Source organism: Micrasema longulum, unplaced genomic scaffold (assembly GCF_059751315.1).
Source record: "Micrasema longulum isolate JH-2025_06_02 unplaced genomic scaffold, ASM5975131v1 h1tg000012l, whole genome shotgun sequence".
Lineage (NCBI taxonomy): Eukaryota > Metazoa > Arthropoda > Insecta > Trichoptera > Brachycentridae > Micrasema > Micrasema longulum.
This window is the reverse complement of record NW_028277220.1, coordinates 142,576-160,378: the sequence shown is the minus strand read 5'-3', so window position 1 is coordinate 160,378 and position 17,803 is coordinate 142,576. Positions and strand designations below refer to the sequence as shown.

At 35.6% G+C, this 17,803-nt stretch overlaps 1 protein-coding gene across 1 annotated transcript; it reads right to left on the bottom strand.

The window, feature by feature from the left end:
• Positions 1-534: 534 nt before the first annotated feature.
• Positions 535-16,988, bottom strand: glo (heterogeneous nuclear ribonucleoprotein glorund; the record flags this gene model as incomplete). The annotated part of the gene is made up of 6 exons (XM_088236271.1): positions 16,898-16,988; positions 16,630-16,777; positions 16,300-16,428; positions 8,184-8,333; positions 5,860-5,998; positions 535-701 (listed from the first exon to the last, which is right to left on the bottom strand). Coding segments are annotated over exons 2-6 (724 nt in total), but the record flags the coding sequence as incomplete, so codon positions are not given.
• Positions 16,989-17,803: the final 815 nt, after the last annotated feature.

The following is a 17,803-nucleotide window of genomic DNA, read 5'->3' as shown; positions in this document are numbered from 1 at the left end:
TGTACAATAAGGTGCCAAGAATCCCAGTACAAGATAAGTAATTGCATTAATTTGTATTGGGGTTCAGTGTCAAAAAATATAAAGAAAACGCAAATCCGCAAACCAACAATATTTGACCGTCCATCAGCTTCTGGCGAGTGACGTAATCATTTTTTGCTTGCTCTACAAAAAGCGTTACAAATTTCAGTTTGGTTTTTAGTTTCACAACAAACGTGTAATGGACGGTTTCGGTTTGCGCTTGCAATTCCCGACACGAGTACCAACAGCCCGTTGTATTGCTGTAATCTGTAGCTAACTTCATGGTTAGTAATCAATTAATGGTTTTTCTCCGTATGGATGACTCTAGCCAGTGGCATGTTATTACTCTAAGACTATAAAGATAAGTAAAGGGATGCCAAATATGGAATTTCAGAGCAAAAAAATCACGTACATATAAAAGTTTGGTAACAACTTAAAAAGCTAAGGTACAAAGAAATACAAAACTGCTCAATCGTGATGATTGTTTGACTAGGAAAGTAACGTGAGAATATTGACCTCGGAAGCCCCCGCGCGGTGGAGGTCTCATCTTGTCCTGGAACCTGCCTCCGTAGCGGTCGTAGGGCCCGGGGCGAGCTCCCCCGATAGGCCCGCGCGGCGGCCCTTGCAGCATGCTCAGGGCGGAGCGCACCTCCTGAGGGCAACTCGGGAACACCTCGATGTACCTATAATCAGATTACAAATGTTACACAATGCTGTTGTCCATTGATAATAAGAGAATCATTGGTAATAATACTGCTGTCCTCATGAAAAGAGTAGTATCTCCAAAAATGGAAACTTTGACAAAATCAAGAAAGAAAAACCTTCCTATTACTTTAAAATATGTGCAAACTTGTGCTATGTTTTATTGCATATTAACACGGAATAAACCACTTTTTAATGAAGTAATTGGTTTTAGCCACCTTTAGGTGATTACTTTAGGTTGAAATGTGGAGAAACTGCATTTTTTTGTTTATCATTCCTCAAAAACCATAACGACATGCCACTTTTTAATGTTTGGCGCTAGATGCTGTACTTTGGGTAGAAAAAAATATTATAACTCATATTATCGAGAGTTGAGAGTTCCGTGTTGGTTTGAACATGTAGAGCAAAAGAACAGCTAAAAGGGTTCACGATGCAAATGTTTAAGGATGCAGAAAACGAGGAAGACCGAAAAGATATGGCACGACCAAATCCAATAAATACTAGAAGATGGACATGTCTAAAGGCAGAATAATCAGCGTGCGTGTATGAGAAGATGTAGAGGAAGCAAGGTCTATATGCAAAGACAGGGGGATATGGAATTATATCCTCTCTGCCTACCCTTACGGAGAAACAGCATGATGGTTTGAAATGTAAAATTGGAGATGTCACTTTCTTTACAAGGACGGCAGAATAGCGGTTTATTCACTTATTCTATAATCTACTACATTTGTTTCATAAAATATATTATCATCAGTCAGCGTAAATTCTGCCAATTTTATAGAGAAAACGGTAGCCAACATTTGCATGAATCTTTTTTGTTGGTTTCGTATTTACAAAAATTTTAGGTATATAATTTAAATAATATAACAAATAAAAATACAGATTTTTGGGTTGCAGCAAAAAATAAATAAATGGCGATAATGCACGGTGACTGGCAACATGATTATTGCAATAGATTTCCCTGGATCTTGTACCATCTGTTTTAAGGCAGACCTTTATGAAAATATGTTAAGTTGTGGGTAAGAAAAGTGAAAAAGACCGATAACCAATTTATAAATAAAGAAATTTGAATTGGATTTGTACGTCAGCTGAAACTGCCTACCAAAGTAAAAATGTTGATATTAAAAAAAAAAAAAACAAATAATTTGGAAATATTATATTTGATGATCTGTAAAAATTGAGATTTTATACGTTGAAGTAAAAAATATATTTATACATAATTAGATTATTAATTTTGTAAGTAATATATGTAAATACTTTCCAACGAATAGGAATCTGAAAGTTTATTAAATAATAATTATACAAAGTATTTAAATTAGTTGATTATTATAAATTACAGTTGTCTGGTACACGAACTTAGGACTAATAACTAATTACATGTTAGACAGCGTAATAATGTAAAAGTATGATACCCCTGTAGCCCTTCCCCTCTCCGGTGAACGTAGTCGACCAAGGAAAATATAACAATAGTTGAGTAACCCACCGTCTGCTTTGAACTTCCTGATTTCCAGCATCCCACATTGCTCCCAGTAATGGAGAATGATACCCAAACTACCGATAACAAATTTGTAACATTAATAATAACTGTTAAATTAGGATGAGTCTCGGCTAACACTGAGCCATCAAAATACAGCAAATACTTACAAATTATAATTTAAATTTTGAAAAAATAATCCTTACAAACCAAAATTGCGTTAATGATAAATGGTACATTTTTGGTACAAATTTGAAAAATATTCATAAATTAAATATTTTTAAAATATACATTATAATACAATGCACATAGTTGCATAAACAATACTACTGTAAGGGTCAGTTTTATAAACATCAGTAAGTAAGCTTGATACCATTTTTAATTCATATTTGGTATACCAGTCGATTATAGCATTTTATAAACATTCATAGTGTGACTAGTCGGTTAAATAATGGTTAAATTGTTACTACCCGATTTCAGACGGTTAAATGAATCACGATTTATGACACTGACAGATTTTTTAACACATTGTTATTTGATATTTTTTTTCGTTCTTCGCTTAATTCATTTTCAATGTGTGATTTTTCTTATAAATTTATTATGATTCAAATAAAAAAAAAATTACTCGGCATTGTATTAGGCATGTTGTCGGCCTCATGGTGTAATGGCCAGTGCGTTTGCCTACCATACAAGAGGCTCGGGTTCGATTCCCGACATGGTTGATGAGAAATATTTATTTAAAGGGGTTTTTGCACTAGAATATTTCATAGTCCCTGGACTGGTATTTGAAGTGTAAGACTGATCACCTAGCCTTCATGAAATATGCACCATAAGGTGCGGAAATGGAATGATGATGATGATGTATTAGGCAAACATATCATACAACGCCTGTATTAGGTATACAAATAATGACAAAATTGACAACATTATATATTTCCATACCTCAACTTGAAAGTCCACAAATGCTCAAAAATGTTATTTTGGCACTTTCTGTCAGGACTTCAAATAGTCTATATGTGTGTAAAACCTATATATTCATAGTATTATTTATATATTTTTTTTTTAAATAGCAAAAAAAATTAGCTACCATTTGCTACTGAAGTAAAAACTGTTTTTACTCTCCCCCAAACGAAAGTAAGTCTGTGACTTACTTGTTTTACAAGTTAGGCCGACGATATAATATTGTTACATTATTTTTCTGTGATTGGTATTTTTTTAAATCGTTAAAAAATTTCAACTATTGAAATGAATGCATAATATAGCAATGCATACTGTTTGCGCTTGACAGACAAAAATAAATATTATAGACAATCAACAAAAACGTTAAAATTACAAATAAAATTTGAATTTTGATTAAAATGCTCACCGGTGACTGTCAGTTAATAAAATTGGTTCATTAAACACGCGAGCGTCAGTTGTTATTACAACAGTCAACGATTCGTAGCGCTGACGGAAATTTGATAGATTGTTTATAAAACTGCCCTAAATATTTACAAAATAAAAATAAACCGTTAATCATGTACAATTTTTGCATTTGTTTTTGTTTCCAGCTAGGTATTAAAAAAAATCAAAGAAAATTTAAAAAAAATATTTTTCAAAACAAATATTTGCTCTCATACATATTCAACTCAAATCACAGTTGATCACATTTTTTAGACTTACAGGTTTATTAAGTCTGAAGTTTTTTTTACAAAATTGTGTCAACAGTAAATGTTGTACCGAAAAAGGGTAAGTTAAAAAATGTTTAAAGTTAAACAATTGTTGCGTTTTTGTCAAAATGAACAAAAAAGGCTGCACGAAAAAAAAGATGAAACAACGTATTTTGAGAAAAATGCAATAATTATTCAAGCTAACTTATTCTGATGCAACTGTCCCTTACAATGACAAAATAACTTTTAAAAATCTACTAATAATAATGTACTCAACAAGGCGCTAACTTCAAATTCACGTCGATAAAACAACTTTTAAATCAAACTAAGACATATTGTCATTACACATTGTAAAAAAATAAATATACTTTTTAGATTTTTATACTTAATTAGACTGACTAATGTCTAGTTGCATTTGGCGCATATTTATACAATTAAGAATGGGAACGTAGCTCCAACCATAACTATTCCAGCATCAGCTCTTACACACTTACTGTGAAAAATTGAAAATAATTATTTACACACTTTTATTTACAAATTTGTATAAACCACTTTAATTTAAAGTTATATGTAGACCAGTTTCGAGGTTACTCATCGTCAGGACTTGTTACAGAATATTGAAAAACAAGAAGAATGAAGAAAAGAGAAGAAAAAAAAATAACCATAGTGAAAATATTTTAAAATGAAGACTTAAAGTTAAACTTATTTGATTATTTCTAATTTTTCAAGAATATCTTAGCCACTATTATTTGATATGTAAGTTTTATATGCCTGTTTCTTGATTTAAATTATGTAAAATCAATAACTTTTATTTAAAGTGGCTTATACAAATGTATAAAAAAAAAAAGGTAAAATGTCATAGCACAAAGTGAAAAATGTTACTGATATATAAAAAAACATGTTTCTTGGCATACATTGGAGTTGAGAGCTACGCCGAGTAAGCAACCTTTCCCCTCCGGCGTCGCGGCCCAACTGGCGAGTTAGTGACTAGCAAAGGATCAGTCTACCCACCGTGTCCCTGGCGACCCCCATTCCCCTCTCCCCGAGCCCTGCAAACACTTTCCTCACCTCCCACAATGTGCGCAGCCCACCGGGAGAGCATTCCAGTTAGAATATATTGTTAAGCGGGTTTGGTGTATGTATTGAGAATGTGTTCGTGAAGGTATGTATATAACATAAAGGCTAAAATAAATCTGAGAACTTCCGGATTTAATAATACATTTTAATAATGCTATTTTTCTAGTGTTTTTTATGCTAATTTTACTTTCTCGCAGGACAAAACAAACTGAAAACCTGATGTTTTCATACAGCAAACAAATAGCATTTTAAATAATTATGAATAAACAATATCAAATACTATGCAAAATCGCTTAATTGCCAAGTAGCAATTTTTTTATTAATACTCCGATTTATATTACAATTAATTTATTTTTTGAATGTCGGGTCGACCGAAATGGAATGGACAACTAGGTTAAACAATTTATTCCTATGATATGAGATTGTAAACTATTGTTTCTTATTGCATTGCAGTTTTAGTACACTAGAGGTTTAACAAAATTCATTCAATCGGGCCATTTCAGTCCGAAGGGTCGGCAAATAATGTAATAAAAAAAAAATGTCCAACACAAATGTGTCTGTGCTAAAAATCCCTTTGGAGATGATGCTGTAACATTGAGTTACATTAAGCAAGACAAAATATTTTAAAATACAGGTATTTAAAAACAAAATATTAACGCATATATTGTTTAATAGCCTATTTTAAATAATTTATAATATATTAATATAATTTAGGCCAGTTCTAGCAAAATGACTTCATTATTTAAAAAAAAAAAAAAGATATATCAAGTCTTGTATTCTTTGCAGACTTATGCGACATCACAAGGGTTAAAAATAAAACCTTCTGACAAGCCGGTCTTGCGGTTTAGTTTTGTACTTTATATATTTTTAAAATAGAATAAAGTTGTTGTGTTTGCGTGTGATGGAGTAGTGTAGTGTAGTAATGGCGCCCCACCCCACCTGTGTCCTATCTCCTGCCTGTCTTTCTGCAGCGCCCTCTCCGCCGTCTCCCGGTCGGGGAAGCTAACGAAGGCCTCCCCCGTACTGCGGCCCGTGCTGTCCACGAGGATGGTCACCCCCTCCGCGCTCACCGCCAGCCCTGCCCCGCCCGACCCAGCCGGAAACATAACCAATCTTAGCAAGCACCCCGCACATTGTCCCGACTCCCGTTACATGTAAACTGATGGTAGCCCTTTTTTGTTTCTTAAATTACCTACATTTTAAATACATGTACACCGGAACCTCTCTTTACGCGGGGGATAGGTTTCACGCAGTACTGCGTAAAAAAATATATACTCAAAAAAGAACAATGGTGAATACGTTTCCTTGTATAAAAATCATTTCAGGATTAAAAAAAAAGAGTAATTGTTTACTATTTATTGTACCTTAATTTTATTTTTAAAAATATAACATGAAAAAAAAAAGATTACTCTCTATCACCCTTCCCTTGCGCATACCTCTCTGCGCCTAGTAAATAAAAGAGCGATGTGGGGAATCCCAAAAACAAATAGTATAGTTATTATTATCATTAAATAAATGTTCAAATTCATTTTTCTACTGGGTTATTTCAAACCATGTAAAAAGAGGTTCCATGCATACATATTTTTTTTAAATTAAATAAATATTTGCGTTCTTTTATGATTTGCCAAACATTTTGATTTGAGGCTATTTTCAAAATATTACTGATTGATTAGAGATTTCAGTTGTGGTAGAGTGAGGTTCGAACCTCAGACCTCTGATCTGTGACACTAATGGGACCACAGTTCAATATTACTGATCATTGCTATTTTTTTTATTATAAAAAATGTATACAAAACTGATTTAAGAGTCTGTTGAGTGTTCAATATATTTTTTCACTAATTGTTCACATGTTACTTAAATATTTTCTTAATTTTTTCTATACTAATATGATTCCGTAAAATATTTATTTCTATTTTATAAATCACTGTTATCATCTGTCAAAAAGGGTAAAATGTACCTTTTTAATATGTATGCTAATTTGATTACTATTATACAAGCTAATGTTGCATTAACAGTAAGATCTCGGCAATAACGACACCTCAGATGCAGTGTTGCAAACCTCCATCAAATAATTTTTTCGGTTGTCCACGATTGTATGCTTTTGTTTTAATAGTCTTCATGGGTTTTTCTATCAAGACCTTAATGATTTTTCTACATAAAACTATGAAAAATCGGTAGAATTGGAACATTCTCTTAAAAATCAGTAAGATTAGCAACGGTAGATAGATGGGTTCTTAGCATAAATGTACGAACTCCAGTACAACTGCCTTCAGTTAACGAACTATATCACCGAGCGTGCACTCATGAACAGATCGAAAACAATATAATTAGTAGATTTCACAAAACAAAAGTAATAGTATACGACTTGCTGATGCGTACCAAGAACTGGATTCGATCTAAATATTTATGGAATATTTTACTATAAAAAATATGATATTTAAACATTGATCTACTGTACACAGTTTACTTATATTTTACAACAAAAAAAAATTGTTACTGTTTAACTGAAATAATTCACTGAAAAAAAATCAGAATGCTGAAACATTCAATTAAATAAAAGTGTTTGCTTTTTACCAATTTTTTAACATCATTTTCTTAAATATTTGTATTTTACTGTAATTAAATGAATGAGTCAGGATATAAATAAAAGGATGGATACCTCCCATCAAAAAAAGGAACAACTAATTAGTAAGGTATTATAGAATTCATGCAAAACAGACAAAAAATAAATATTTTCTTAAGTTAACAAGGAGTTTAACGTGAGCTTGGTGTGTAATAGCAAGTTCACTATTTTGATGTTAATTATTTGGTTAGAAAACCAAAACATTGTCAAATCAATCCTCTATCGAATCTTAATAGTTCTAAAGTGGGCAACACAATGTCAATTCTGAGCATGATTTTATTTACAATTAAATTTTTAAATTGATATAACAGTGATCCCAAACAGGCTATTGAATGCCTGTTCTCAGAGCCTCATATTACAAAGTTATAACTGCGTATCCAACCGATAAACGCCAAAGTAGTTTTTTTTTTTTTTTTTAATTATCACTGTACAGAATCAAACCATTCAACCCACCATTATTTTAAGGATTACAGTGCTCACTCAGTTTATTTTTCGGAAGAATGAACAGATATGCACAAAATGGATCATAGTGAAAGCGAGAGATCCTTTACAGCTGCCCACGGCATAAAAAAATTCATTTGTAGTCATGAAATGATTTTGTTTAATTACAGGTCAGGCTTAACAAGTGTCGGAGAGTTACCGTTAAAGAAGTGAATAATCTCTCCCTTGGAGCAGCCGAAGGGAAGTCCTCGCAACTTGACTACTCCTCCTCCCGAAGGCAGGACAGGAGACGTGTTGATACTGGACTGAGACATGGCCCACTGCATCTCCCGATGGCCAGACACAAACACTGAAAAAAAGCATAAAAAATAACATATTTGAAGCACTCATTTTGTCATTTGAATGATGAAAAATGCAGTTGTGTATGAAATAGAACCAGAATTGAATAGTGGGCCCGTGGGTAGTGACGCGGACTTATTTCATAGATATGTGTTAAGAGAAATATATACATTTTTCAAAACTTCCAGAAAGCATACATGTATTATGAACAAATAAAAATCTGTAACTTCATTCAAATGATTTTTAGTGTTTCATTATTACTGATCAGACTAACTGCCACGTACGCCATGAAACCATAAAGTTCCTTTCAGACCATTCGGAGACTGCTGCGAGATATTGCATAGATTTATATACTATTACGTGTGTTGTCCAGATGCCCTTTGAAATATATATGTAACAACAACAACAACAAACCATCACGCCGTTTCACCGTAGGGGTAGGCAGAGAGGATAGAACGCCATAACACTCTATCTTGGCATACAGACCTCGCTTCCTCTACATTCATACATCTTCTTATGCACGCACGCCGATTATTCCTACTTTTGACATGTCCATCTTCAAGTATTTGATGGACTTGATCGTGCCATGTCTTTCTCGGTCTTCCTCGTTTTCTGCATCCATCAACATTTGCATCGTAGATCCTTTTAGTCGTTCTTTCGCTGTCCATTCGCTCTACATGTCCAAACCAACGCAGCACCCCTTTCTTAATTCTGTCAATAATGCATGTCTCAGCCTTACACACTTCACAGATCTCGACATTTGTGCACCTATCATACATCGTTTTACCACACATTCGCCTGAGGGATCGCATTTCGACAGCATTCAACCTACTTTCATCATTATTTTTCCAATTCCATACTTCGCTTCCATACATTAGAGTTGAGTATATATGTATGTTTATGTAATAATATTTAATTTTAATTTTTTGCTATTATTGAATTATGTATGTGCTTCCACTTTACATTATGTTGTATCCCAACTCAACACAGGGCCCTTGGCCTCATAGAGTTTGGGATACGTTATTATTGTATTTTTTTGTAATATGTATGTATTTGTATGAATTAATAAAAATAAAAAAATTGTTTCAATGGATGGAATTTGAAAAAAAAATCCGGTAAATGGAAAAATCCGGTTTTCACCTGAAGACATTCAGTTCAATTCAGTTTAGTGCCGAAAAAATCGGCATTTATTATAAGGAAAGCATAGTATTATTATGATCTGTTTGATTAGAGATGTCTAAAGATAATCAATACAAAATTGAATAATTTATAAATATATGATAATCTTACAAAAATTATGAAACTAAAAAATCAAAACCGTCAAAGTACGAGGCATATCCAGAAAGTAAGAGTACTGTTTGGCTCTTGTGTGGTGAGATTTTTTTTCCGAAAGTTGGCAACACTGATTGATAGTGGGGGGGTCTCTTGAACACCAAAACTTGCCTCGTAGTAATAGTTTCTGAGAAAGATGTCAATAAGAAATTCCGCCAAGTTTGAGGTGCGCGCTGTCATAAGGTTCCTTCTCGCGGAAGGATAAAACCTGACTGAATTTTTTGCACGGGTCATAACTGTTTATGTGACTCTCCATTATGACTGGTGATGAAACATGGGCGGTTAATTACACCCCTGAGACAAAAAGACAGTCATCACAGTGGCGGCACACTAGTTCCCTCAATTATGGCCAAAAAAATCATGGCATCCGTGTTTTGGGACGGAAAAAGGATAATTTTGATCGATTTTTTGCCTCAGGGGGAGACTATTTCTGCAGCACGATACTGTGAGACCCTACAAAAGCTCAAAAGAGCTATCAATAAAAAACAGAGGGGAATTTCGACAAGGGTAATGTGTTTATTGCACGGCAATGCCCGCCCGCACACGGCTAACGCCACCAAGGCGCATTTGAACTCGTTTGGTTGGGACATTTTGAACCTCTCTGCATACTCCCCTGACATAGCGTCTTCAGAAGACTCACATAGGTGGAAAGAAATTTCTAACTGATGAGGAGGTGAAACAGGTCAGGTCAGGTCTTGAAGTGGATGAAGGAGATGGCGAGAGAGTTCTATGAGGAGGGCATCAAAAAGCTTGTGCCACAACTTACAACCTGCATAGAACGGGAAGGCGACTACATGGAAAAATAAGTAATATATGTGGGAATTCTGGCAACACCGGGCGGAAGCGGATGCGAGACGCCAGTCAATGTACGAGCGGCGTTGTGCGGAGACCCAGTTGAAATCTTAAAAGTGATTGTATGAATCAAGTCTAATAAAGAAGTTTAATAAGAAATGTTTTCGTTTTATCCTATTCACTGTTCTAATCCTACAACTTGGGGGCTCGTCCGGGATACGAAAAAAAGTGAATTAAATCGGAAATAGCGAGTTACGAAGAAGTTTCGAGAAGAAAAAAGACGCCATTTTTAAAATAGCCGTTGCGATTTGCGATTCATAAAGTGAATTAAAATCGGAAATAGCGAGTTACGAGAAGAAAAAAAAGACGCCATTTTTAAAATAGCCGTTGCGATTTGCAATTCATATTCAAGTGAAATTACGAATCGAGTGATTCCGAGAACAATTGTGTAAACTGCAAACATAGATTTATATTATATCTAAAAACATTTCGTGCCGATTTTGACATAACCGTGAAGCGACATTTTGTAAATTTTGAATCGTTTTCGACTCGGTGACAGCGCGCAACATGCCTCCGAAAATCGACAAGGCGGATGGAGAAACGGCAAAATTCACATTTAAGGACATTGAAGATGCCCTGACTGTATTTAGCGGCGAAGACAACTCCTGCGTCGACAAGTTTTTTGAAGATTTCGAAGATGCTGCGAATTTGGCGAATTGGAACAGCGTGGAGAAATTTATTTATACGAAAAAATTATTACGAGGAACGGCTCAGCTTTTCGTTAAATCGGAGTCATTTAAATCATGGTACGAGTTGAAAAAGGGCCTACAAGAAGAGTTTGGGAAAAAAGTTAATCCAGCCGCCATTCATCGCCTACTAGCAACGACAATGAAACTACGCGACCAAAGTTGCATCCATTATTTTTATCAAATGAGGGAGATAAGCAATCGCGGAAACATAGATGATGAATCTTTAATGGAATACGTTATCGACGGCATATCTGATTCGGAAATAAACAAATCCATTCTATATGGTGTAACAAGTCTGAAAGAATTTAAATGTAAACTCGATATATATTCCAAAATATCGATAAAGCAAAGGTCAAAGGGTGAGACCTTTAAAAATCAATTAAAAGAAAGTTATCCTAAAGTATCGAAAGACAGGTGTTTTAACTGCGGAGGGATTGGCCACAGGTCTGGAGAATGTAAATTTAAAGATAAGGGAACGAGGTGTTTTAAATGTAACGACTTTGGGCACATTGCGTCCAAATGTTCTAATTTAAGAGTAAATACCTCCAAGACCACACTGAAAGTAACCGTCCAAGAATCAGAATCTCCGCTCTACAAAACAGTAATGTTAGGAGGGAAATCAGCAAAAGCATTCATAGACACTGGTAGTGATTTAAATTTGATGACAATTTCGCAGTTATTGAAGATGGACCAGGTTAATCTAATCGACGATCCCTTAGAGCTCCGAGGAATAGCAGAAAAAAAGGTGACCACAGTTGGACATTTCGAGACGATGATGAAGATAGATGATTGTGAGTTCCCAACTACCTTTCATATAGTACATGACGCAGTGCTTCCCATGACAGTCCTCCTTGGCAGGGCTATTTTACAGAACGTCGACATGATGGTGCGTGTTGGAGGAGTTGAAGTCACAGAGAATACTGTAGATGAACAAGTAAAGAGTTTATACTTAATCGAAACAAAAGATAACTACGATCATGTAGAGTTAGGAGACGAGATTTACCGAGAGAGAATAAACACAATGGCCTTCAATTATTCTAGGGAGTTGCCTAGAGTTAAAGAAACAAATATTAAGATGAGAATTGCTTTGGAAGATGAGGCACCCATTTACCAGCCACCCCGACGTTTATCCCCTCGGGAACTAGAAGTTGTAAATAACCAAGTAGCGGAATGGCTCAACGATGGGATTATTCGCCCAAGCAGATCCGACTTCGCGAGTCCAGTAGTGTTGTCAAAAAAGAAAAGTGGGGAGATGCGTCTGTGCATAGACTACAGGAGACTTAACAAGAAGACGATCAAAGAAAGATTTCCAATCCCGCTGATAGATGATCAAATAGACAAACTACGAAATGCCAAAGTTTTCACTACGCTTGATTTGAAAAATGCATTTTTCCATGTACCAGTAGAAGATAATTCCATCAAATACACTTCGTTTATCATACCAAATGGACAATTTGAGTTCTTGAAAACCCCTTTTGGTTTATCCAACGGACCAGCTGTTTTTCAAACTTTCATCAATGCTGTGTTTAGAGATATGATGCTGAGTGGAATTGTCCTTACTTACCTAGATGACCTAATTGTTCCTTCCAACGATGAAGAAGAAGGCCTACAAAGATTGGAACTAGTCCTGAATAGAATGAATAAGTATGGACTAATAATTAATTGGAAGAAGTGCAGAATACTGATGAGGTCCGTAGAGTATCTCGGACATGAGATCCAAGAGAATGAAATTAGACCGAGTAGATTAAAGACCAACGCTGTGACTAGGTATCCAATACCGAAAACCTTAAAAGATGTCCAGTCTTACTTAGGGCTGACAGGATACTTTCGGAAGTTTATACATAACTATTCTAAAATAGCAAAACCACTGACGAATCTACTGAAGAAGGAAAATGAATTCATATTCGAAATCGAGGAAAAGACGGCCTTTGAGATGTTGAAGAAGATTTTGTCAAATGACCCCGTTTTAAAGATCTATGATCCTCATTTACCAACTGAACTACACACAGATGCAAGCTGCGAGGGATACGGTGCAGTTTTACTTCAAAAGGATCCGTACGATAATAAGATGCATCCCGTATATTATATGAGTAAGAAGACAACAGATGCAGAACGAAAATATCCCAGCTATGAACTAGAGGTACTTGCGATTATAAATGCTTTAAAGAAATTCAGAGTTTACCTATTGGGACTGAGCTTCAAGATTGTGACAGACTGTAAGGCCTTTGTCCTTACCCTGAAGAAGAAGGATCTCGCACCACGAGTCGCCAGGTGGGCACTACTGCTTGAAGAGTATGATTACGTCGTGGAACATCGAGCTGGCGAGAGACTAAGACACGCTGATTCACTAAGCCGACACCCTGTTGATTGCTTTATTCTTGAAAACGAACTAATAGCGCGATTGAGAAGGGCCCAATCCAACGATGAGTATTTAAATGCCATACGAGAGTTACTCACTCTTGGGAAGAGACACGAAGACTACACCTTAGATGGAGGAGTAGTCTACAGGGAACAAGGAGGCTATAAGCTTATAGTAGTTCCAAAAACTATGCAGACTGAATTAATAAGAATGTACCATGATCGTGGCCATTTTGGCATTACCAAGACAAGAGAACTTCTAGAGAGAGAGTTCTGGATAAAAGATTGTGCAGCAAAAATAAAACGATGCATTGAAAATTGCGTGGCCTGTATATTAATAGACCGAAAGAGAGGAAAGCGGGAAGGTTTCCTACATCCTATAGACAAAGGTGATAGCCCATTAGACACTTATCACATAGACCACTTAGGACCGCTGCCTTCAACAAATAAAAACTATAAATATATTCTAACAATAGTAGATGCTTTTACTAAGTTTGTGTGGATCTATAGCACAAAGACTACAAATACTACAGAAGTTTTAAATGCCCTGAACCTGCAGCAACAGACGTTCGGGAATTCCAGAAGAATTATAACAGACAGAGGTGCTGCATTCACGTCCACGGAATTTAAAGAATACTGTGAGATACAAAATATTGAGCTTATCAACATAACAACTGGACAACCACGTGCGAATGGGCAAGTAGAACGCATGCACCAGATTATCATTGCTGTCATATCAAAGCTTAGCATAGATGACCCCACTAAGTGGTACAAATTTACCAGTAGGACACAGCAGTTTTTAAACAACACATTCCAAAGAAGTATTGGTCGCACACCATTTGAAGTATTGGTAGGTAAAAAGCAAAGGAGTCAGGAGGACTTCAAGATTGAAGAAATAATCAGCACTGAGCTTCTGGAACAATTTATGAGTGAGCGGGAAGAAGTGCGTGAATCTGCAAGGCAGGAAATCGAAAAAGTACAAAGAGAGAACCGGCGCGAATTTAATAAGAAAAGGAAAGCTAGTAACAAGTATGCTGTTGATGATTTAGTTGCAGTGAAGCGAAGTCAATATGGACCTGGTCTAAAGCTCTGTGCTAAGTTCTTTGGACCATACAAGGTCACCAAAGTATGTGGGAAAGACAGATATAACCTGCTAAGAGTTGGTGGAACTGAAGGCTCACGGGAGACGACGGCGTCAGCAGACCTGATGAAGCCTTGGAGAGTGGACGACACCGATGATGATTCATCCGAGGCGGATGACTTGCAGGATGACCGAGTTGTGGGAATTCTGGCAACACCGGGCGGAAGCGGATGCGAGACGCCAGTCAATGTACGAGCGGCGTTGTGCGGAGACCCAGTTGAAATCTTAAAAGTGATTGTATGAATCAAGTCTAATAAAGAAGTTTAATAAGAAATGTTTTCGTTTTATCCTATTCACTGTTCTAATCCTACATATATATACATTGTACAGTCATTTTTTTTGTAAATACAAAAATTGAGTACTCTTACTTTCTGGATATGCCTCGTATATGAAACTGAAAAAAAATAGATACAGAAAAAAAAAATACTCATAAAAAGATACAGTGATAGAAAGTAATATATTAGTAAATTAAATTTCTAAACTGACATTGTATTGTGTTTATTTTTAAATAGTTAATCCAGACACTTTCCGATGACACTCTGTCTAGCTATATGGACGTTTGTTTATAAAGAAAACCATCGCCATCCCACAAAACGATGCGATAGACCCAGCATCCCTGATCTCTGCAGGCAACTCATTAAACATCTTAAATCCTTTATGATACAGATTGTTCCGAGTTGCCTGGATTCTTGCTTCAGGGAGACTGAAACCTTCACCTCCCCTCGTAGGGTAGTGATGAATTTTGTTATTCACCGAATATTACTAAAAATCTAATTGACAATCTTTTTTTAAATTGAAATATTAATACTAATGAATTTAAAATCACTCGTTGCTTTACCAAAAGCATGTTCAGTATATTAAAAAAAAAACAGTACTTTTAGGGGGGTTTTATGGGACACACTTACATTGAAACAAAATCTCGGAGGATTTAGAGGGTTTAATCAGTCGATAAAGCTTGAAAACTGACATGTAATTGCATGTTTAACTTGTTTTCTCAAATTTTGTCATTTAGAGAATTTTATTGGTATATCGACTATATGTTCCCTGAAATGTGACAGTATGGCTTACAGTAGGGACTCTTCGGTGACCTCTTTAATTTTATTTTATTATTTTAATTCTGGCCCTAAGAGCACTGTCAGCGCCCTCAACCCAGGCCTTCGTAAAAGGAGTCACTCGGGTAAATCGGTCCCTTTGTGTACGGTGCACAAGTTTGTGCGTCTGCGCACAGTTCCATTCCAGTTCCATGCATTGGTACACCAATTGCAGCGTATCTTGATCATTTTTGTTACATTAAGGTAAGATGCCAGTCCGGGACTTTGAAACATTCAAGTGTAAAAACACCTTTTTAAATAAATATTTCATATCGGAAATCGAGCCAAAGATCTCGCTCGTAATAAATGCCGTCGTGCATTCATTTCCGCAGCGCTCACGTGTGAACTGCGGCCGATTTTTCGTATCGTCCCAGAGTTCTGTCGTGCATGGTCAAAGGCTGTTCACGGAGCTGAGACAAGACAATATTGTCGTATCTATTATACTGTCCGCGTGTATACGGTACTTTATACAGAACACGAGATAATATGAAACTACACTTTTTTTAAACTCACCCTCAACATATCGCGAGCCAATATTCTGTTTATCTTTTGATCGGGCTAATTCAACATCATTTAACGACACAAGCTCCACATAGCACTCTCCGGTAGGCCTTCCGGGTCGAATTTCAGTTAGATGTATACCTAAAATAAAATAATATGATTTTACTGGCAGTGCATTAAGCGCAAAAAGAAACTAACAAGAAAATTTATTTATTAATATACTACAATTTAATAAAACACTACTTGTTGACAGAGGCAAATAGAAAACGGATTGTTAAGTCACGGCTTGCGGTAACAAACACTAGTTATGTGCGTAATCGTTTATAAATTCAAGACACTCACCTTCCACGCCCTTACAAACATTAACACCTTTTAAGAATTCCAAAATATCTTGTTTTTTACTTGAAAAGGGTAAACCACGTAACTTTATAATATAGGCTTCTCCATCTGCGTCTTCTCTTCGTCCCATATCCCCATCCATGTTGTAAAACTGGAAAAAAGATTTCGATTAAGTAAAACACACTTAAAAATAGTGTTTTCTTGTCTACAAGATCGGTTTTATGGCAAAAAAAATAAAATAAAGTTGTTAATAAGCGTCAAAATAAATTACAATTCACAATAAGCGAGTCGGCATCCAATATGGCGCGCGGCGCGGAGCTCCATAAACAATATAGAATAGACAGATACTGCATAGACTGTAGACTGCTCTAGACTATCATAGACAAAGACATCTCATGCATAGTTTTGGTGAGCTATATTATTTTTTATTTAGAATTAATAATCATCATCCCCTTACCTTATCCGCATCCGATGCGATGGTGAGATGAAGGTGGGTGATTAGGCTTATGCCTCAGGAGCTAGTCCCCGTATAAAATAAAGAAATATTGCCTTGGAAAATCACCCTAAAAACCCTAACACTGTACTGTACTATTCTTGTACAGTAACGCAACAGCCCAAATCAGAAATCCATTCACTCCATTCTCCGATAACACATTTCATAATTTGTTACAATTACTGCATAGAAAAGCTGCAAGAATTTTTTCTGTCATGTTTTCTAAAGCCAATAATTTTTTTACCCATACATCCTGTTTCATTTATAAAACCACTCCATTTATTTGTTTAGTAGATGTACAAATAAATAAATAAATATTTAAAAACACGGTATTGTATATTCACATAAATCGCACTCGATCTTTAGTCAATTTTTTTACTCTCAATTAGTATTCTTTAATAGATTTTGCTGGCAGCGCTTTAAAGGCTGACAGCTCTTTAATTTCTGCATTCCCCTATGGTCTTTTCCTTGAACAGAAGTATTAAAACATTACTTCTTCAATCTGGAGTGATTTCCTCCTCTAAAAACAGTTTAAAAAGCTTGTTCAGCCATATTAAAAGTGTTTCACCACTCGCCTTTATAAACTCTCTAGCAATATATTTGAAACCTTACGTTTTTCCAGTCTTCATATATTTGGCAGCACTTTTTGTTTCTTCCACTGGTCGTATCATAATCTGCATTTGA